Source organism: Camelus dromedarius, chromosome 24 (assembly GCF_036321535.1).
Source record: "Camelus dromedarius isolate mCamDro1 chromosome 24, mCamDro1.pat, whole genome shotgun sequence".
In the NCBI taxonomy this organism is placed as follows: Eukaryota; Metazoa; Chordata; class Mammalia; order Artiodactyla; family Camelidae; genus Camelus; species Camelus dromedarius.
The window spans coordinates 29,504,706-29,525,391 of NC_087459.1; the positions used below are offsets into that span (position 1 = coordinate 29,504,706).

A 20,686-nucleotide genomic window follows, 5' to 3' on the forward strand; every position below is an offset into this window, starting at 1 on the left:
TCCATCCCTATTTTACAGAGGAGAAAACTGAAATTCAGGGTATGGAAACATCTTGCCCAAATCAGAATTGTTTAACTAGGAATGCTTATCCTGGTCTTTACAGAAAAAAAACCCAAAATGGTGGTGAGGCATCACTGTGCCTGGAAAAGAAGTGGCAAAAAGAAGGGCTAGAGCTGTGTAACCCTAGGGTCTTGCTTATTTCTGTCCCTAGAGTGCAGTCCCAGAGCCTGGACACATATAGGTACTCTTCAATCAAAGCTGTTAGGAGCCTAAGCCTGGACGCTGGCTTTTCCTGGTGACTGGGGATTCCTTGAGAGTCGGAGCTTACCTCTCATCAAGCACAGATGGGAGGAAAGGTCTTAATATGCCCCTGTCATCTTTCACAACAAATTTAAGGCGACAGAGTAAGAAAGCTAGGATGCGCTTCCCTCACTTCCCTTTTTTTTTTTTTTTGGTTCCTTCCAGCCTCCTTCCTCCCAGAACTGGGAGTCCAGGCTAAGCCTTATCACCCTCACCCCTACCACCGCAACCTCTGGGTTCCCAACTGCGGGGTCGCGGGGCTCTGCCCTCCAAGGCCTTCGCCCTTCAACCCATGGCGCACTTGCAGCCCCAGCCTCGTACCAGTCAAGACCTTCTTCCCGTGAGCCTCTGCTCCTGGGTCTCCCAGGGCGCATGCTCTCTACCCAGCAGTCCTCGCGCGGCCCCGAGAAGCGGACAGCCAGGACTCCAAGATGGCGTCAATTGGTGAGTGTCCGGAGGGTTAAGGCCACCAGGTTGCAGGCAGGAGTCGGGTTCGGGGTCCAGTGCTCAGAGCCACACTGGGAGGCGAGGGGCCGAGTGACAGAGCCTCCTGCCCTTCGCTCAGGGCCTTCGCCTCTCCCTCACTGAGGTGCACCGGACCCTTTGCCCAGGGTTCTGCGCCGTCCGACCCTTCTCCGATGTCCCCGCCGCGCCTCCCGCCTGCCCAGGGCCCGCGGCCCACATCTGCGGCGGGGAGGATGACGGCAGCCCGGCGACGCGCCTCTGGGCTTGGGAATGCGCTGTCTCGGGCCCCACTCTCTCTCCCCGCTGAGGAATAGCTGCTCTCATCCCTGCCGCGACCCAGGCGCTTTGCACCTGAACCCTACGCGCAAAGCCGAAGCTGAAATTAAGTTCTAGGAGGAGCTGATGCCTAGGACGGTGCCTGACACCAGGAAGGTTCGACGCCTGTGTATGTTGAATAGGCTTAGAGAGGTGAAGTGACCCATTCAAGGTCACAGCTCATGAATGGGATGAGCTGGGAAACAAACCTGGATTTAGCACCCAGAAGACACTTGGCATTTCCATGCCTCTCCATATAGGTGGACAGTATGCTTCTTTAAGTCATAAAATCAAGCCAAGCAGTCACGTGCCCCCCCAAGAACCTGTGGTCCTTTCTCAACCTTCATTGAAACTCTGCCATGACCAGGAACTGAGTGTGGGGAACTTCGACCTTCAGTTAGCTCATAGACAGGCAGAAAGATAATAATAATTCCTATTTACATAGTATCTAGAGCTAAGTACCAAGGTGGGCACTATAGTTACCCTTATTTTACAAAGGGGGAAACTGAGGCACAGAGAGGGCAGTAACTTGCCCAAGGGCACACAGCTACACCGTGGCACTAGACCCAGAATACTTGATGCCAGAGTCTGTTCTGTTCATCACCACACTCTGCTGGTGTGAACCAGCCACTGCAGAGGAGTGTTGGGGGAGGGTTCCAGTATGGCTGCGAAGGACCAAGGCCTTTGTCTTCAGCAAAACAAGAAGTTCTTGGAATAAGTGTAGATACATCTCTGATGAATCTGATGGTCTCTTGGAGTTTTGTGATGGTGCTGTACTTGGCTCTCCTTAAGGCTAATGATTTTTTTTTTCTGTGCTTATACATTTCTTGTTTTGGTTATGGAAATGGTCTTGTCTTCATAGTAGAGAAACAAATATGTAGGAAAATAAATTTAAATTTTTGGCTTTTTCCTCCTATGATATGTCAAGGCACTATGTCAGCACCTGAATGTATAATGAGAATGTGGACTACGTGAGTATGTTTTCGTAGTATGTGTAAATGTGAAGAAATGGCTTCACCTGGCCTAGCAGTGACTTGATTTTTTTTTTGAGTCACCAGCCTTATGCCAGTCGAAAATACTTTTAAAATGCTGTTTCTTTTGCACATTTCTCCCAGCATAGTTCTTTTTTTAAAAGCATTTTCAACCCTTTCATTATGGAAGGTTTCAAATACAAAGGAAATAGAATAACACAGTGGACGTTTTTGTGCTCACTGCCCAGCATTAGCAGGTGGCAGCATCTGCGCCTGCATAGTCCACTCCTCACTGCGCTGCCTCATTTAAAGCCAGGTGCTTTTAGAATGACATGTTTGTTCTCACTGCATGCAAGATTGACTGTGCCCTTACTCAGGAAGAAATGTGGGTTTGTAATTCTTGGACGAAAAGCCTACTAATCCAAGTGAAGACAAGATGGAGACGTAAGATGTGTACGTGTTAAACGTTTCTCGAAACAGCACAGGCAAGGTGACAGAAAGGTATAGACCATTCTCAGATGACATTGTTTGGTGTTGAGCTCAGTTATCATTGACACTAAACTCCAGTAAAGGTTTGGAACATATCCTGAAATTCATTTGACTATCTCACATTTCAAAAATATGACCAAACTAATTACAGTTTTCTGTTTGTAAAAGAATAAAGGATGCAATTAGTTTCTGAAACTCTATATGCTTAAAATGTCCTAAAGTTCGGTTATATGCCATTTCTTTCTTGACCCTCTCCCTTTTTTCCTTGAATGTTTTGTATAGTCTTTAATGAGATTCCAACAGTAATACTAACAGTTTACAGTTCTGAGCACTGTTCCAAGTGCTTTTACATAGATTCTCATTCAGTCCTTGGAATAAGCCATTTCACAGACGAGGAAAGTGGAGCTCAGGTTATACAGGAAGGAAGTGCTGGCATTTGAGACAGGGCAGGCAGGGAAGGAAGCCTTTTAGGAGATGACATTTAAGTTGAGGTAGCCCTGATGACCCAGGGGCACTGCAGATACAAAGGCCCTCAGGTGAAAATAATCCTGCTATATGTGAGAAAAAGAAAAGGGTTTGGCTGAAGTGTGAGCCGGGGAAGATGAGTGGCTATGAGATGGTTGTCTTCAATAGAATGCTGGCTTCTGAGAACAAGGCTCTCATCTGCAGTCAGTGCTGTATCCACGGTGCTCAGCATGCTGCCTGGCACGCAGTAGGAGCTCCATATTTTTGGCTAAGTCTAGTTGGAAGGTTGGGCCAGTTTGTTTGGGACGGGCAGCCTAAACCATGACCCTAAAGCCATGTATGTCTCCACCTGTCACTTACGGCCTCTTGACAGGCAGTCAGTCTAGTCCATCAAGGCCAAATGTCTAGTTCTTCAGGCAACCTGTAGTAGATTAGAAGCTGTCATTAAGCCTGACAGCCTTGCCTTTGTTAAGGGTTGGGAGAAGTCAGGAGACCTGTGAGTGGACAGTGGACTCTTGAGGCTGGTCCTTAAGGAGCCTGAGTTTTTCCTTAGATTCCCCCAAATGGAGAAGAAACCTGGGAGTAATTTAGTCTGGCACCTCCTGTGACTGGTCATCTTTAAGAAGAGGCAGTAGTCCTTGATTTCTTGCTCTGAATAGGACACCTGCTAAGCAGCTTTTTAAAGTTAATCTCTGGGAAGAGGACAGGGAATGGAGACCACTTCCTCCTTATGAGCTTCTGGACATTCACAGGGCCAGCCCCTCCCTAGCCTCCTTCCTGTTTTACTCTTAAGTCCAGAGATAAATACAGTATGGCCCCAACCAGGAGCCCTTCCTGTCCTCAGATCCTCATCAGAAAGTGAAGGGGCCCATTGGGTCTTTGGAGTGGTTTTTACTGTCATCTGACTTCTGTGGTCTGAGGTAGGATGCTTGAGGTAGAAGTCAGATTGGCTTCAGGAGCATGGGGGCCAGACTAGGGTCGGGTCCTGCCTCCGCAGCCTGCATGCCATGTGCCTTTGGCCAAGATTTGCCTAACCTCTCTGAGTTAGTCTCCCCAACCCCTGCTTATAAAATAAGACATCTATCCTCCATCTTATTTCTTCCTCATGGCCCTTGGTTCTCTTTTCACAGTTATTCCCAGCAAGCTGTTATGCACAGTCCTGTTCATTAATAAAACTCATGCTGCAGCAGTTCTGCCAGTACATAGGCTCTGGCTTAAAACAGTGTATTTGCTGTGCCAGGTTTATCCGTAGCGTCGCGGGCAGCCTCTGTTCAGTGATGTTATCAAATGCACCTTTCTTGAATGGTTGAGGTAAGTGATACGAAAGGTGTTTGTGTTATTGGGGGATTTTTGAGTGTGTGTTTTCTTGCTCTGCCTTTTCAGTACCACTGAAGGAGAAGAGGCTCCTGGATGTCAAATTAGGGGAGCTGCCAAGCTGGATACTGATGCGGGATTTCACCCCTAGAGGCATTGCTGGAGCGTTTCAAAGAGGTCAGAGCCTTAAGGGCATGCGTAAATAAAAGCAAGTCTCTGGGCCTTCAGGTCTCTTTTTGCCCTGAATTATTTTGGCCAGTAAAAGCCTTGTCTAAGACCAGTAAGTTACGTAGAGAAGGACATGGCGAGATTGTTAGCCCTTGAATTTCCTTGTTTGATTGGTCCTGTCAAAGGAGGGCTCTGAGGCATTTCAGAAAAGGCAATGTTTTCTGTTGCTTGGAATCAGTACCACTCCTTCCATCTTAAAGAACTGTTGTAAGACTTAAGATGAAAATGAAGCATAGGGGACATCAGTCCACCATGCTCACCCCCTGCCAGGCAGAACTTCCAAGACGAATATTTGAAATGGTCTGTCCTTCAGGCCCATGCATTTTAAAGTGCACTAGTCAGATTGGTCCTGGGGAACCCATGTCATCATCCTTTGGGGGCCTGTGAAGTCGCCCGCCTCCTCGGGGGCCCCTCCCCTTCTGTGTTCGTCTTTATAATTCTGGCCACTCTGTGGCTCCCTTTTGCGGACTGTTTCTTCCTGCCCTCAGGCCTTTCCTCAGTTTTTTCCTCATTAGAACGGGCAGAGCGTGGCCTCCTCTCCTGTTTGCAGGTTACTACCGGTATTACAACAAGTACGTCAACGTGAAGAAGGGGAGCGTCGCGGGGCTTTCCATGGTGCTGGCAGCTTACGTGCTCTTCAACTACTGCCGCTGTTACAAGGAGCTCAGTGAGTCTCCGGGGTTGCTCTGCCTGTGGTGGGGTTTCCCATGGCAGGGTGATGCTGGTTCACTGTCAGATTTAGTTAGAAGTGCACCATTCTGACAGCTGAGGGATTGGAAGGACTTAGCAAAATACAGTATATAAGATATTATTTTAAGTGAGAAAATTGGTATAGAGAAAGATAGGAAAAATAAGATGAAGCTGGGGTGAGGGTAATACTTAGGCAGCATTCTGTAGGATACTGCAGGCTCTCTCAAAGGTTGGTGGGAAATCCGGCTGTATCTTCCCAGCAGCCAGTGTGAGGAGGGAAACAGGTCGAGTGCCACAGTCCGGAGTCTGTGCAGCGCTCCGTAAAAGCATGGTTGTTCCTGGTGCTGAGACCGGAGAGGAGTCAGTCTGATGGGAAGTGCCAGGAACAGTGTGCAGTGGCCACCGATTGGGTTGCCTGGGCCATTTCTGACAGCATCCAGCCCTCTGCTAGTCTGTGGTGCCCAAAGCACGCTGGCCGTGAAGGACGGGGTCTTGGGCATGGTTTGTCTGAGTAGGTGTCCCTCCTAGGAAGGAAGAGTCTGGCCAGGTGGCACATTAGCACCCAATTCTGCAGGTTCTGGGCCATCTGAAAGGAAACCTCAGGATGGCTTCTGTGACCTTAGCCTGCCGCCCTCCCCGTCAGCCTGTGCTTTGACCACACCTTTGAAGAAACTTACCATTTTGCTTTCTAACTTCAGAACACGAGCGGCTGCGCAAGTACCACTGAAGGAGGCGCACTCTGCATTCCTGACCAGGACCTTTGCCCTGCACCCCCGAATCCTTTCACATCCTACTAGAGAATCACCACCCAATAAAAGATGACTGTACCTGGACTGCCTCACTGGTTCAGCTGTTCCCCTGCGCGCTGGTAGCTCCCACCGCACAAGGTGGGATGGGGTGGTTCTGCCCAGTCTAGATGCCCTGGGTCTAGAGCCTCCCGTCTGCAGTGCTGAAGTGGCCTCCTGTGCTATGCCTTGCTTTTGGCCTTTTGTGAGCTGACACTGTCACAGTATAGAGCAGCCCCGGGTTCCTAAGAATGCCTTCCCATCCCCTACCGTTCTGTACCACCCTGGGGGTGTTGGGGTACCAGGGAGTCAGGACGTGTGGGAAGGAAGCTCCGTGGAATGATTAAGGGGAGTAAGGGGACGCACAGGCCCTGATAAGCACCCGCAACTGCCCCTGTATCCAGCACTTCTTCCTTACCCTTCACAAAAGCCTTAAGAAAAGTGACATTAGGTCAGAATTGGTTTCTTATTAAGGGACGTGTGGTGAGCATATACTGCGTGGAGCGTAACATGGTGAGGTGCTGTGGCTAATTATGTCCTAGAAGATCTGAATTAGAATGAACAAGTATCTAACATCTGAAATGAAAGATGCCTGCCAAGTGGTCATCCCAAAGGCCAGGCTTTCAAACTTTACCAGCTACTGGTACAAAGGCCTCTCTTTCCTTGGCAGCATCACTTCCCATCATGAGATTCACCAAAAGGGCAAAAGTGAGCACCAACGTCAAAGCTTCGTGCCAGGCAGCTACTGCAGCCAGTAGCAAGAATCTTCTCAGCACAGAGTCCCTAAAGTGACGAGACACAGCTTAAAAAACAAGCTTTAATTAATCAACTTCATAAAAATTGTTTTTGTAATTGAACTTGAATAGGCCCACTCGCCCAGCAGGTCACAGGTGCGTTTCACATTTCCAGGCTCAGAGGCAGGGGCCCCTCCTCCAGACCAGAGGTGTCCGAGTGACCGCACAGATGCTCCATAGGGCAGGAGGTAGGTACACAGATGGACTGCATCATCTGTGTAAAGGTGTCTGCAGCTCCGGCCTAACATAGACCTTAAACACTGTCAAGCAGGTGCCCCAAGAAAATAAGCCCAGAGGGAAAAGACCTTCACACGGGAGAGCCCCACGCCCTTCCTCTCAACAGCCGCTACCTGGGAGCGGGCCCTGGTGCACTTGACCTTGCCCTGAAGGGCTGCCTCGTTCAAATCACACAGATAGGCACAGCCTGATTCAGCAGGACGGGAAGAAGCAAGCACACCCTGGCCGTAGCTTTAAATGATCCACTGGCCCCCTGGTGTTGAATGAGGCCCTGAAGGGAAGGGCCATCTTCCATACAGAGCTGCTGAGCACGGCTCTTCCGCACCAACTCCCTCCCCAGAGAGTGGTGTGCAGGGAGCCCCAGATAGGCCTCGATGCCTACACAAACATGATGCCAACTTGAGGGACCAAACTGGAGCACATGTCCTTTAAAAAAAAGGTCACAGCAAAATGACAGGGAAACTGACAGACATAGCCCCACAGAATAAAACCCAGCGCGCCCGCCCGCCAGCTCCAGCCAGAGCTGCCCCGGCACTGGCACTGAGCAGTTAAATGTACACTCCCAAGGACAGCCCGGAGTGGTCCCCAACAACAGGCCGCTCGGGCTGCTCTGGGCTGGCTCCAGCTGCTGTCACTGTCCACTGAGAAAGGCCAAGTGCCCTTTGGTGCATCTGTTGGCGTAGTGTCCTTTTTCACCACACTGGGAATAGCAAGAAGGGAAGGAGGAGACAAAAAAAAAAAAGTTTCAAATGCAATTTTCAACTAAGGTGGCACCCACCAAATACCAGGTTGGGGACAGGGACTCTGGAATTCCCAGTGGCAGATTTTCATTCAAACATGAGGGAAAAGGAGCTTTAGAAGGTACAGCGGTGCAGACACTGCAGCCAGCAGCTCAGCAGATGGAGGAGACCGTGCGGCAGAAAGCACACGGCAGGGTGGGTGCTGCTCTGGGCAGGGGCGGGCCCACGCCAGACACGGAAGGGCTCTTGTGGGGGGCAGGACGAGAGGGCCGTGGCACCAGAGCGCCCCGCTGCACGCTGGCCAGTCACTTACCTCTGAGGCACCCATCTGCGACTCCCTGGAGACGGGAGGCAACAAGGCGAGAGAAGCCACCAGGCTCCTCCCCCCACTGAGGGATTCACTGCGTGGACAGGAGGGCTGCACCCAGTTTTCCCTCCTGGCTCCTGCGTACTGGCCTAAGCTACCCCTGGGGATAGGTTTTGGTCACAGGACCAGAGAGACGGGACATTGATGAGACTTGGTGAGCAGACCCGGTGGAATCAGCTCTCAGAACTCTAGCACTGACCCCAACTTGTCCCGGCTGGTTTTCCAGGCCCTTCCTTAGCTTCTCCCCATTTGTTCTTGTTACTCCTCAAAGAGCAGAAGGGAATTACAAGGAAGGAGAGGGCAGCCTTGAGCACTGGACAAGGGGAGGGAGACAGGTGGTGGGGGCAGCCACGCTGCGCCCTCCCAGTCCCTGCTTCCTCGGCCTGGGACTTGGGGCTCTACTTGGTCACCGCCCGGAACTCCTGCCTCCTCTGTTCCCCAACCCCACAGTCCCTGTGTTGTCCAGTCTGTCTGATCTACAGGTGTGACTCGTGGACGAGTGGCCAGGGGAGCTGCTTTGGCAGGTGTGATAACCAGGGGGAGGGACTTGGTGACCCTGCATACGGCACTTGGCTTGTCCATTGGCCTCCACAGCTGATCCTGGGGAATCCAGGATTCCCACAAAGTGTCCTTAATATTAATTGTGATGTCCCCGTGGTAGGAAGAGGCTGTTAGATTCGTCCCCCCAGCCCCACCCCCACCCGTCTGAGGTTCCAGGACTCCGGAGAGCTTGCTTGACAGAGGCCCTGCTGGAGTCCCGGGTGGGGAGGGCAAGAAGACAGCTCAGCTGACTCAGGACACCCGAGTTTTCTCACTGTTCTTGAGAACTGCCTGGTGGGAAGCCATCTGCCTGCCTGCCACCTCCCTTCACCTTCGTTCACGGCCCCCTTTCTAACTCTCCTCACCTGTTAGGGCTCAGGCTCAGAAACCTCTGAGGCCCTCCGTAAGTGCATGTGCACTTTTACCTTCGGCGTCTGGGCACCTGCCTTCCCCTCCCTCGGAACCAGACCCCTCCCGGCAAGGAGCACAGCAGTCGGGTTTCTCAGCCGAGCAGGTGCTCACTTGGAGGGTCTGATGGCCGACAGGTGGCCAGTGGCTCAGCCTTTCTTAAAGGCAAGCTCTAGGAACAATATAGGCATATGCTTTTTTGACTTGGCGTGTCTCCTCGTAGGCATGGCTGCTCCAGACACCAGACGGGAGCTCACAAATGTCAGATTCAGCACTGCTTTTAGCAGCAAAGACTATAAATAACTGTTTACTAACAGAATTGGTAAAATTATGCGGTCCCTCAAATACATTAGATTTCCATATATTGACATAGATCTAGAACATGTTATAAAGAAAAAAGATGATAGAATGTATGTACTCGGGCCCTACATATATTAAAATATGTACTGTCCTTGTGCTTATGTGAATAAAAGCTTAGAAGAGACTTCTCTGAGCGGGGTCCCCTTCAGGAGTTTTGCAGTGTTAAAGGAGGGTACTGAATACAAAACACACGAGGACCGAAGAGCTGAGGAAAGTGGCTCTTTTAGGAAAGGTTAGGAATAAGGTACAACACTCACCTGTACCCTAAACAATGCTATGTCATCTAATAAAAGGTTTTTACAAAAGCACATGCTAATTTTGTACTTTGTCTTGTGATCCCCAAATCTGAACTCTTCGCGAGTCTCGTTCTATCATTACTCACTTGGTGGTACTCGTTACCTTTTCTGTTTCGTGACTTTCAACTGTGAACTCATTCTTCAGAACTCTAGTTGTGGAAATTCTGTGTGACCTGGGTTGAGACTAAATTTCTCAAAGCCAGGCACCCAGGCTCACCCATCCGGAGCTGTTTCAGGCTGGAAAACTCTGTAGCTCTTCAGCCCTCACCAAGGGCGTGGACATAGGCCCAAACCCAAGGAAGGGCCTGCCTGTGGCCACAAGCTCTGAAGGGGCTTTTCTCCCCACTTTCCATCCAGAGCCAAGAATGAAACAGACAAGTTTTCTAGTAGGTTTTTAAAATTTTACCCTTTCCCAGAGCATCCTGTTTTTTGGGGGGAGGGAGTGGTGGGAGGGGGGTTCTAATCCAGTTCCTCCCCAAGTAGGCCTAAAGCTTTGTCCCTTCCCCTTGGGTGTGTCACGTGGGATCTGAGAACACCCAGAGGCTTCAGGACTCTCTCTGTTCCTTGGATTCGTGCACCCACTTTGTTCCGGGCCTTAAGACGTTTTCATTCATCAAAGTTAGCTAACTCTCTGGGGAGTGAGGGAATGGCTGCTGACTGTGAAGACCCCGCCCTGCCCTCCAGCCCCGGGACTCACCTTGTAACAGGTGACCTGCTCCAGCGGCCGGGGTCCCCGGTTGCCTGCGCTGCTGTTTTGACTCTGCATGACCCCGATGACCTGCGGGGCTCTCTGCTGATTGGGAGAAGAGTTCTGACTCGTTAACTGGATCAAGGAGGACGACCTTTGTAATGGCGGATTGTTACTTTGCTGGAAAGAGTTACACAACACGGTTTTACTGCGGAAAACGCGTGCACGCGGACTACCAATGGGGACGGAAAAAAAGAGGGCGGGACTTCTCCCGCATGACCAGCAGGAAGAAGGGCTTCCGCAGTGGCCCTGCTCGGGAGAGCGGGCGGCAGAGAAACATCTGGCGATGATGGCAGGAGCCACTGCCCGAAAAACACCATGCAGACACACAAAAACGAAAAATAAAAGTTGAAAACAAAACACCAAAGAGACGAGGCGGTCTCTGGGGTGGCAGGGCGAGGGCATGAGCAGGCCTTACTTTTGTTTGTGAGGTTCTAGCTTCAGGTCAGGATGAACGCTTGGTTCAGCCAGGTGTTTAGCAGCCTACACGGCGAGCAAGTCACAGAAAAACAGTTGGAGGCTGACAGGCTGACCTGTGGTCTAGGGGCTGAGGGGCCCTCCGCTAGGGAGTCACGTGAGCGAGGGGGATGGGGCTCCTAGAGTGGGGCCTGGACAGCAAGGCCATCTCCCTACCGAGTGGGTTCCTGCCTCTGGCCCCATAAATGTAGGAGCCCTGAGCTGGAGCCCCCGTTGTGGTGGCTGTGCCCGCACGCAGCCATGCCCAGCTCTGCCAACAAGGAGTTGTGTCTGATTTACCCCACACCCTCCTGGCGGGGGCGTGGGGGGTCAGTGCAGTGAGTGCAGCCGCCTGCACGGAGGAGGGCCAGGCAGGGCTTCAGCAACGGGCTGAGTCCAACCAGGTGAGAGGTGCAGACTTAAGATCGCAGGGCAATTTACTCAGCCTGTTGAGACCCTGCCTAGGACACCCGGCCAGCCTTCCTCTGGGCCCCCAAACCCCCATCCTATAACCAAACCCCAGGTGCCCTTGGTTTTGGGGGCACTGCGGCAGATCCCCATTTGTCTGTGGCAGTCCCTCTCCCCATGCTTGAGGGGACCAGCCCACCACTAGGTGGTGGCAGCCCCTCACCTAGGAGACCAGAGCCGGCTGGTCCTTCAGCCCTCTCTTCCCAGCACCCCTCCCTGCAGCCGGGAGCCTCTCCACCGAGCAGTAACGGCCCAGCCAGAGAACCAGTCAGCCTCAAGTCTGCTCCTGCCCAGCTGGGGCCTCTCACGTGAGTCCCACTCATAGAGGGAAGGGTCTGAACCAGAAGCAAGAGCAGCAGACACGTGGCGCCCACGCCGCCCTCCAGTCCGGCTCCCGGGGCTGGCGCTGAGCCGTCTCGGCACTCACCCGCACTCACCCGGCAGGAAGGGAGAAGCCCAGCGGGCCTCCGGCCCCAGCAGACAGCCCTCCACCTCCAGAGAAAGGTGCAAACTGATCTGCTGCCTGGATTTCCTGCTGGAACCAGGGTGACCCCCCTCCTCTCCCGCCTCCTCCCTGCCCTCCTCTCCCACAGTCGCCAGGGCTCCAGCCCAGTCTACGGCAAGCCCTGCACTGAGGCAGGCACTGTGTTTGTTGCTGCAAGGGCGCAGCCAGGGCCAGCGGCACCGCAGGGCCGAGTCACAGTACCTTTGCGGGTGGCTGCGTCTGCTGTGGCAGTGGGGGCTGCTCGGTGGTTCCCATCGGCAGTTCAAATCGAGGGCTGGTCACCAGGCAGCAGGAGGGGATAGGAACAAGAGAAGGAGAAGACGAGGTGAGAGAGATGAGAGGCCAGGTGGGATTCTCAAGTTCTGGCCCCAGGAAAATCACAGCCAGCCTCTAGCCAAGCACAGAGCAACACAAACCACCTGGAGGTGGGCTGGGTGCTGGCGCCCAGCTCCACCCCTGCACCCCTGGAGAAAGGAGGGAAACACAGGCGGTACCTTCAGAGCCTCTCCAGAGGCACTTCGTACACAGAAGGCCCTCCCTACACACACCCTCCCCTCAGGGTCCGACAACAGAATCCCTGGGGGACACACCAACACCCCTCCAGCCCCTGTCCCGCTAGGAGGGATCACCGGGCCACTTGTAGTCCCCTGGGCTGCCACCTATGGAGTGGGACCAAGCCAGCAGCACCAGCCACTGCCCACCACGTGGCAGCAACACTGCTTCTGCGTAGGTGCCAGCAGTGTGGACGGAGGCAGCACAGGGAGGTCACTACGGTCCCAGTGCCACCCCACAACCACCCAAAGTGACAGATGTGCACTGAGGCCCAGGAGAGGAACGCTGGGCAAGGAGGTTCTGGATTTAGAGGCCAAAGACCTGCGTCCTCATGACCCTGGCCAGTGGCTGAGCTCTGAGCCTCAGCGTTCCCATGTATGAAATTGGGACCTTCTTTCACGTATGAGAGTTCCATGAACCAGAGTAACCCCAAGTTCCCTTCCTTTAGGGCACAGGTTCTTGACCTGAGGTCCCTAAATGATCAGCAAGGTCGTATGTGCGTGTTTCTGGATCATGGGGCCCACAGCTTTCATCTGCGTCTAAGATGCCTGTGACCCAACAAAGCTTAAGCACTGGTTTGGGCGCAGCCACCTCTGGGCTCAGGAAGCAGCGCTGGTCCCTCCCCACGTCCCACCCACCCCTGCCCCAGACCTCTGTGATGACACTACCCAGGAACCAGAGCCCAGGCGGACCCAGGAGAGACACAGGGAGCAGCAGGGCCTGGGCAGGGGCTGGCTACTCACTGCATAAATTTACACGAGGGCCCCTCCGGGCAGAAGCCCACGAGGTAATTCACACAGATGACTCTCCGCGTGTGCCGGTGCCTGCACAGGGGGCCTGTGGAGCCAAGCGTCAGGGTCAGACTGTCATCCCTTCTTCGGTGGACACCTGCCCTCATGCCCCTCTGCCAGTCAGAGCCCTGCCCACACAGCTGCCTGGGGTGCGGAGACTAAGAGCAGGGCTTCAAGTGCTGGCTCTGGCTCTTATTCAGAGGAGACAGCAGGCAGGGCACACTACCTCTCAAATACCACCTTCCTTATCAAAAACACAGGTGAGAATGCAGTCCACGAGGGAGCCCGGGGAGACTCGGGGAGCTGAGGGTGTGAAAAAGCCTCACGAGCCGCTAAATGCCTAACCCCAGGTTTTGCAGGGACAGGAGGGACAGGCAGAGGGTCATGCGGGCGGGGGAAGAGAGGACTGGCCTCCGGCCAGGCGGGCCAGCCACCGCGACACCTACCATGCTTGCAGAAGCCACGGTCGTACCAAGGACAGTCCTTGATCTTGGACTCGGGGTCAATGTGCAGGAAGGGACACTCCTTGTTGCTGCACTCCCCTGCAGGGGGAAGCAAGACACGCGTCCACCTGGGACAGCTGGGCCCAGACCCATCTCCACTTCTCCCAAGGCCCCGCTGTGCAGCAAAGAGGGCCAGCTGGTTCTGGTGTCCAGTGCTGGCCTGGCAGCCCCGAGACCCAGGGCAGAGTGTCTCAGAGCCTCAGTTTCCTGACCTGTACGTGGGCTGTGACGGTCCTTCCCTCACAGGTGTCCATGCTGCCTTGAGGGTCAATGACACAGAGGTGGAAACACACTCAAGTAACTCATGACTCCACCCCTTACCCAAAGGAGGTGTCCTGGGCGATGTGGGGCGGGGGGGCCCAGATACACAAGCCAGCAGGAAGGAGACCAGCAGGAAGCCACCGCTCTCCTCTGGCTCTGCTGATGCTGGGCGCTTCGTGTCTCCTGGCCGGGGCAGGGCAGAGGTCTGAGGAGTCGACCTTCTAGGGCAAAAGTGGGGAAGGTTTGGGAACTCCAGGCTGGGTCCCTGCAGCAGAACGTGAGAAAGCCTTTATGACAGCTCCTCTCAGGAGCAGCTGGCCCAGCTGCCACCAGCATCTTTCACCCAAGTACAGGCACTGCCAACCTGGGTGGCTGAGCCACCTCCAGTCCATTTACACATGAAAAGCCAGTCCCATGGCTACTGTTCAGAGCAAACTCCTCGAGAGACCTGCAAGTCCATCTGTGGTCTAGCCCAGCCCCCTCTCCAGCCACTGGCCTCCCAGCTACAAATTCCAAGTCCTCTGTCCTCTGCCAGGACCGCCCTATCTTAGCCTTCAGATCCCAGGCCTCACCTCCTCAGAAAGGCCTTCCCTGACCACTCTGCCTCAAGGAGAGTTCCTCAAGTGACCCCACTGCCGTCTGTCTCCTTCAGAGCCCTCATCCTGAATACCTCTGCTTTGTCTCACTGCTGTTCTAGCTGCCTCTCTCCCTGGGCCCCTCAAGCAAAAGCGCCTCGGGGCAAGGACGGTGTCTGTCCTCTTTACCACTGTCCTCCCAGTGCCTCCCTGTGGCCTAGGTGATGGGAGCTGCAAACAGTGCGTCTGCACCAGGACAGGCTCTGCGGGCAAGTGCGGGCAGTGGATTGTCCCTGAGGCCTGGGGGGCTGCTCCAGGGCCATCAGCAGGGAAGGAGGGAACCCAGGCCAGCCTGCAGAGATGCCCTTGGGAATCTGCCCTGGAGGGCTGGCTCCTGCCTTTGGGGACAGATGGGAGCCGGCTCCCAAGGAGAAGCTGCGGCCCTTCCACCACTGGTCCCCCTGCTGCCACGGGCGGGAGGGAGAGGATGGGGACCTGGGAAGCCTAGTTCCTATTTTCTATCCACCTTTGACTTTTCAACTTATGCTGCCTCGACCAAAAAAGCCACAGCTATCATTAATAAGTCAGCAGGCCAAACCTGTTAGGGCTGCTGAAATAATTAGCATCTCCTCTGACAATAGCACTTTGAATGCGAGCTGCGCTCCTCAGCCCAACACAGTACAGCAGGCTCCCCGCCTCCTGCCGGCCCCACCCGGGACATAGCCCACCATCACCCTGGCTAGCAGGACTTCTTCCTGGGCAACCTCCCCCAGGGCAGAGAGCCGGGGGATCCTAGCTCCATCAGGGGGCAGCACCTCAGCCCCACAGAGCCCTGGGCCAGCCCACCACCCCGGCCGGCCCCGGCTTCTCCACGTGTCCTCTAAGCAGAGATAAAGCCTACATTTCAGTTTTGGGGTGAAGAGGACTCTTTGCCATCAGAAGACAGCCCCCTGCACCTGTTATTCTGGGTTATTTAGGATGGATAAATTACTACCCAGGATCATACTCCCAGGGAGAAGGAATCGACTACTCAGGCCTGGGGGGCCACTCGGGAAGCAGCAGCTGATTCAGGGGAGCACACCCACCGGCGGAATCGAGGCCTCCAGCTGGCTGTGCTGCTCACGCACCTACCCCGAGCCCCGATCAGTCTCCAGTTCCTGAAGCACCTATAAGTGCTTGGAAAACAGCACTACAGACACGGGGATCACCGAGAGCAGCCCCCACTCCCCGTGACTGAAGGGCCAGCAGAGGAACCGGGGCCACCGCTGAGCCCTCCGGGCTCTCATTCCCGGTGCATCCTCCCGGGCGCCCGGCCCGGGGTCTGGGGGTCTGGGGGGCGGGGACCCGGCCGGCCATCTCACCAAACTTGGAGTAGAAGTAGCACTCGGGCATCTTGGTCATGTCGTACTCGTGCAGGAACTCGCACTGGTCCCCCTTCTTGCACAGCCCCCGCAGCCAGTGTTTGCACACAACGGTCTTCTCGCCGCTGATGTGGCGGAACGGGCACATGCCCCCTGCCAGGGAGAGAGGTGGCCCTAAGCGGGGGCTCTGGGCCTGGGGGAGCAGAGGCCCCTTCACCCCACACCTCCCCCAAGCACCTGAAAGCAGCATGTCCCGGCAGGTGGAGGCTGCCCTGGCAGAAGGCAGTGTGATCACAGGCCCTTCATGAGCACACGTTTCAAGTTTTGGCAGTTATCGATTTCATTTTAAAGTGTCTTGGAAAAATCTAACTAAAACACCAAATCATGACTTCACAGATAATTCTGTAAGATGGAAACTTAACAAGCCCTAAGGGCAGTGGCAGGGGCAGGGGTGGTGTTTTTCTTAATCAAAGAATAGTTCCAGTGATAAAGACATGGCAAAATTTGCAGGGGCAGTAAAAGAAAGCCTGGTGTTTGGAAGACACAGCCTCAAAAGACGGAAGGTAAACAGGACCACCAGCAGAAGCTTGGACTCCAGGCAGGCTCCATCTCTAGCTAAAAGCACCCACTCAGACTCCAAGACTGAAGAAAATCAATTTCAGGATTGAAGAAATGCATTGTATACAGACCAGGGGAGGTCCGCCTTCTGCACGAAGACCTGAGCGATCAATCACCCAAACAGGACAGAGCCGTACCCTGGGAAAGTCCTGTTTCTAACTGGTGCCCTGGTGGGACTAGTGGGAAGGCCCGACCACAGTGAGATGTGACTAGAAGAGATCTAGACCAGCCCTGCCTGACAGAGCTTGCTGCGGGGGTGGGGACGCTCTGGATCCACGTGGTCCAGCACGGCAGCCACTAGCCACACGTGGCTGTCAACCAAAACACGACTAATGTGACTAAAGAACTTCCCATTTTATTTCATCTTAATTAAACCCTAACAGCCACATGCCGCAAGTGGCTATGATATTAGTTAAACAGAGATACTCGTACTGCCCTGTGTTAAGGATGGCTATGCTAACAGAAGGTGGTGAGTCAGGAAGACAGAATTACTGAGCAAAGACAGGAATGAGACCAGGAGCCCAGCAGGGCAATAAAGTTCCGAACAGAAAGCCTGAGGTCAACCTGGCTGCTCTACCTGGCCGGGTAAAGGACTTGGGTTACAGAACCACAACTTGCCCAAATCACCCATCCCCTGGCTCAAATTCTGTGCTCTCTATTCAAGCTTTGGATTAAAATTTAGTTTCCACAGACATGTGGCCACGGGAAGAAAAATACCCAGATCCATCCATGGTACGTGAGGTCCCACCCAGCAATCTGGCTTCTCAATCAGTGAGTCTGGCTCACGCCGCCTCTGTTGGGACCCGGTTAGTACGAACAAGAACTCCACGAGACACACAATCACGGAGTGTTTTTGATGAGAGGACGCATAGGATGTGAGCTTGTGTAGACTGTAGACTCAGAAAGGCCTGGGCTGAGACACCAGGCTCAGCCAATCACTAACTCTGTGGCCTTGAGAAAGTTCCTGAACACCTGTTCAGTGCTGGGGGCCTCTATCCATGTCACAGGTCAGCTCGTGGCCTCCAAGAATGTGAAGGCAAGAAGGCAGACTGACAGCCAGCTTCAGGCCTGTGTTTCAGGTTCTGGGCAGAACACCCCATCACATTCCTAGCCTATCCACAGCCCAGTTTCATCTCGGGACACTTAGTCTGCCGAAGGCAGGACAGGCCAGGGATCCGAGAGCCTGAGAGCCTGCTGGGGAGTGGGGGGTGAAACGCACCTCACAGGGAATGTCGGGGAGCCAGGACTCTCTTACCTTTGCCACAGGCAGCCTTCAAAAAGAACTCACAGACAGCAGCCCCCGACTCTGCAGAGAGAAGGAGAGGTGTCAAACGAAGCGGGGTGCGATTGCTACTGGTGACATCTGGACTTTAACCTATGGAGGGTTCAAAGTACAGGACAGAAAGTGCAGGGGGAAAAAAGTACAGCCCAACCAAGCAAGCAAAAAGCTCTTATTTCAGTTGTTCCTGTAAATGAGACGTATATGCTGAGACCAGTCATCACTCGGGGCTTTCTGAGAGCTTCCTCTAAGCAAGATGCTTTCAAGGAGTTAGGAGTGGGTGGGGGAAGCAAAAAAGGAGCCCAAGATCACAGAAATTAATTACCCCCGCTCAGACCTTCCAGAGGGCTAGTTCAGAGGCATTTTAACCCGAGGCAGAGGGAGGGAATGATCTCACAGGAAGCACAAACAATTGAATTGGGAGGGGGACGACTCTGAGGTGCCCTGGGGACGCCAGTCTGGAGGGAAGAGCATAATGAAGACACAGGAGCAGGACTGCTCTCAACCTGCACCACCAACACACGGCAATTAAAGGAGCTCGGTCTTCCGTGTCCACAGGTGCAGCTGGTTCAGGTGAGCGGAACAGGAAAGAGAAAGGCTGAGCGCAGGGGCAGTGAGGTCCAGGGACGTCCACTGAGCCCAAGAATCCAGCTGCCACAGCCACCAGCATAAACCGTCCGCGTCTTCATCAACTGTCTTCTCCATTAGCAGGCAGTTTAGAGTTGCTCAAACCCACCAGCAGCATCTCTGAAGCCCACTCACATGCCTCTCCTTGCTAACTTGCAAGAGATTTGTTGGCTTCTTGGAAGCAGGCAGGTTTCGCTAGGGTAGATTTAAGGTTACAGAAGTGGATGTCACAGGGGTGTCACTCGTTTGTATTTCAAAATGTAGCATTTAAGAGTATTTCTGGGCCTTCATTCTTTTGAGGTGAAGACTGTTTGATTCCTTAAAAGCCAAAGTCCACAGTCCTGGAGTCCTGTGGAGTCTCCACAGTCCTGGAGACTGGGTCTTCAGCAGACAGGATGAAGGAGTATGACTTCAGGGCAGAACTGACGGTTCTTCTCAATTTCTTCTCCAAATTAAGACAGGAATAAAGTGCAGGGACCCAGGAGGAAGGTCTGTGCCCTCGCTGAGCTCCAACACACTGAGCGATCGAGGGCAGGCAGTGAGTGCTAAGGGTGCTTACCAAGTCTGATGCCCCGGGCTGGGGTTATGTCCTGGACCCCCCTCTAAGAACACGTTTGTGGGCCCCTCAATGGTGTACCTGCCCTCACAGGCTCAAGTATCTGTGGTCCCAGGCTGGAGAGGGGCAGGAAGGAAAGAGCTGCCCTGCAGGGAAGGTTCCATGGCCTCAAGCTAGTGCCATCAACATAAGAAAAGGCCATGTATGCGAGAGTGGATCTGCACTTAAGCAGCTGCTTATAAGTCGTGTACAGTGGAGACACTGCTTGTGTGTATATAAAGAAAAGTTGTTAGAATTATGTCTCCTGGGTATAAGCATTATTGCACAAAGAAGTGTTAGCATGAGAGGGACAAAACAGAGGTCACGTATGCATGAGAACTGTGGCCGCTTGAGGGGAATGAGGCTGCAGGGAGACTCTACCAGCCCAGGGACAGGTGGGAGAATACGGGACTGTGGCCCAGGTCCTCTGGCACATATGGGGAGAGGCACAGGGAACTGCAGATAGAAAGGGAAAGAACCCTAGCTTCACCACGAACTGAGCAGTCTTCAGCAAGTCCCTTCCCCAACCCGGGCCGATGCTTGAGCTCAATGACCTCTAAGAGCCCACTGAGCTCTCCTGCTATAGCATTAGATTTCAAGTGTGTCTGGAAAGGGGAGCAGAAAACTGCTGGTTTCTTTTAATGTGCTAGACGTCCCATCTGAGTTGAATGGTGGGGGAGGCCAGGGAGCCACCATGGCAAGGGGGAGAGTGAAGGGAACTCAGGCAGCTGCCTGGGTGCGAGGAATGACCCAGAGGTGGAGTCCAGAGAAACAGTGAGGGATGGGCTCCCAGGAATGCGAGTCCTAGGAGGAAACTGGAACTTCAGAGTCTCACAAGGGGTCTACTACGAAGAGGAGGTGGATCCTTCCCTCAGCAAGACTCCTTCAACGGCCCAGCTTTGATGAAAGCATGAAGAGGGTGCTCCAAGTTGGGGGCTGCAGGGTGGGGAAAGGGGATATCTTAGTACTTTCTTGTAGTTGGGGAGTGCGTGCGAGTGGGGACAGGATTTCCAATCCAGGATACCCGCCTTCACTCAAGAATTATTTGAACTGCGGGAAGTGGTCCTGCCCTTCTGAAGACTGCTTTAGAATAGCCCCCGGGGATCGAAGATCGGGGTAGACGGGCTCCTTAGTCCAAGTAAGGGAAGAAGAAGGGAGAATCCAAGGATCCCCGGGACCGAGGGGGAGAAACTCTCGAGCCGAGAAGGAGGGCGTCCCGGAATTAGAGGAGGGAGGTTCCGGGGCCGAGTCGGTCGCGCCCCTCCCCGCCTGCCCCGACCCCGCGCTCACTGTCCATGCCGGGGAAGGGCAGCGGCTGCGCCCCGAGCTGCTGCTCCACCGCGATCTCCAAGTCGAACTTGATGTGGTCCACGCTGGCGATGATTTCCTGCATGGCGGCGGCGGCGGCCACACCGGCCCGGCTCCCGTTCAGGTCCCTTGCCGCCCTCACACCTCTACCCGCCGCCGGCCCGGCCGCACACGGTCCTCCCCCACGTCGCCTCGCCTCGCCTGGCTGCTGCCGCCGCCGCCGCCGCCGCCCGAGGGATGCCGGGAGCGCCCACAGCCCGCGCCGACCCTTTCCC

The 20,686-nt window shown here is 54.1% G+C and overlaps 2 protein-coding genes across 7 annotated transcripts; one reads left to right on the forward strand and one right to left on the reverse strand.

The window, feature by feature from the left end:
* Nucleotides 1-632: 632 nt before the first annotated feature.
* On the forward strand, nt 633-6,070 carry ATP5MF (ATP synthase membrane subunit f). Its single transcript, XM_010992183.3, has 4 exons — nt 633-744; nt 4,389-4,496; nt 5,098-5,214; nt 5,936-6,070. Exons 1-4 carry the CDS (start codon nt 732-734, stop codon nt 5,962-5,964), a joined length of 267 nt encoding a protein of 88 aa, XP_010990485.1. The 5' UTR covers nt 633-731; the 3' UTR covers nt 5,965-6,070.
* A 1,404-nt stretch (nt 6,071-7,474) lies between these two features.
* On the reverse strand, nt 7,475-20,660 carry CPSF4 (cleavage and polyadenylation specific factor 4). 6 transcript variants are annotated; one of them, XM_010992187.3, is made up of 8 exons: nt 20,394-20,660; nt 17,858-17,908; nt 15,985-16,137; nt 13,731-13,826; nt 13,237-13,330; nt 12,143-12,215; nt 10,462-10,632; nt 7,475-7,753 (listed from the first exon to the last, which is right to left on the reverse strand). In XM_010992187.3, exons 1-8 carry the CDS (start codon nt 20,494-20,496, stop codon nt 7,685-7,687), a joined length of 810 nt encoding a protein of 269 aa, XP_010990489.1. In that variant the 5' UTR covers nt 20,497-20,660; the 3' UTR covers nt 7,475-7,684. The 6 variants fall into 6 exon arrangements, with proteins under 6 accessions (XP_010990489.1, XP_010990488.1, XP_010990487.1 ...); XM_010992186.3 differs by having other exon boundaries at nt 10,462-10,554; nt 20,394-20,659; XM_010992185.3 differs by having other exon boundaries at nt 10,462-10,557; nt 20,394-20,659.
* Between the last annotated feature and the right edge of the window lie 26 nt (nt 20,661-20,686).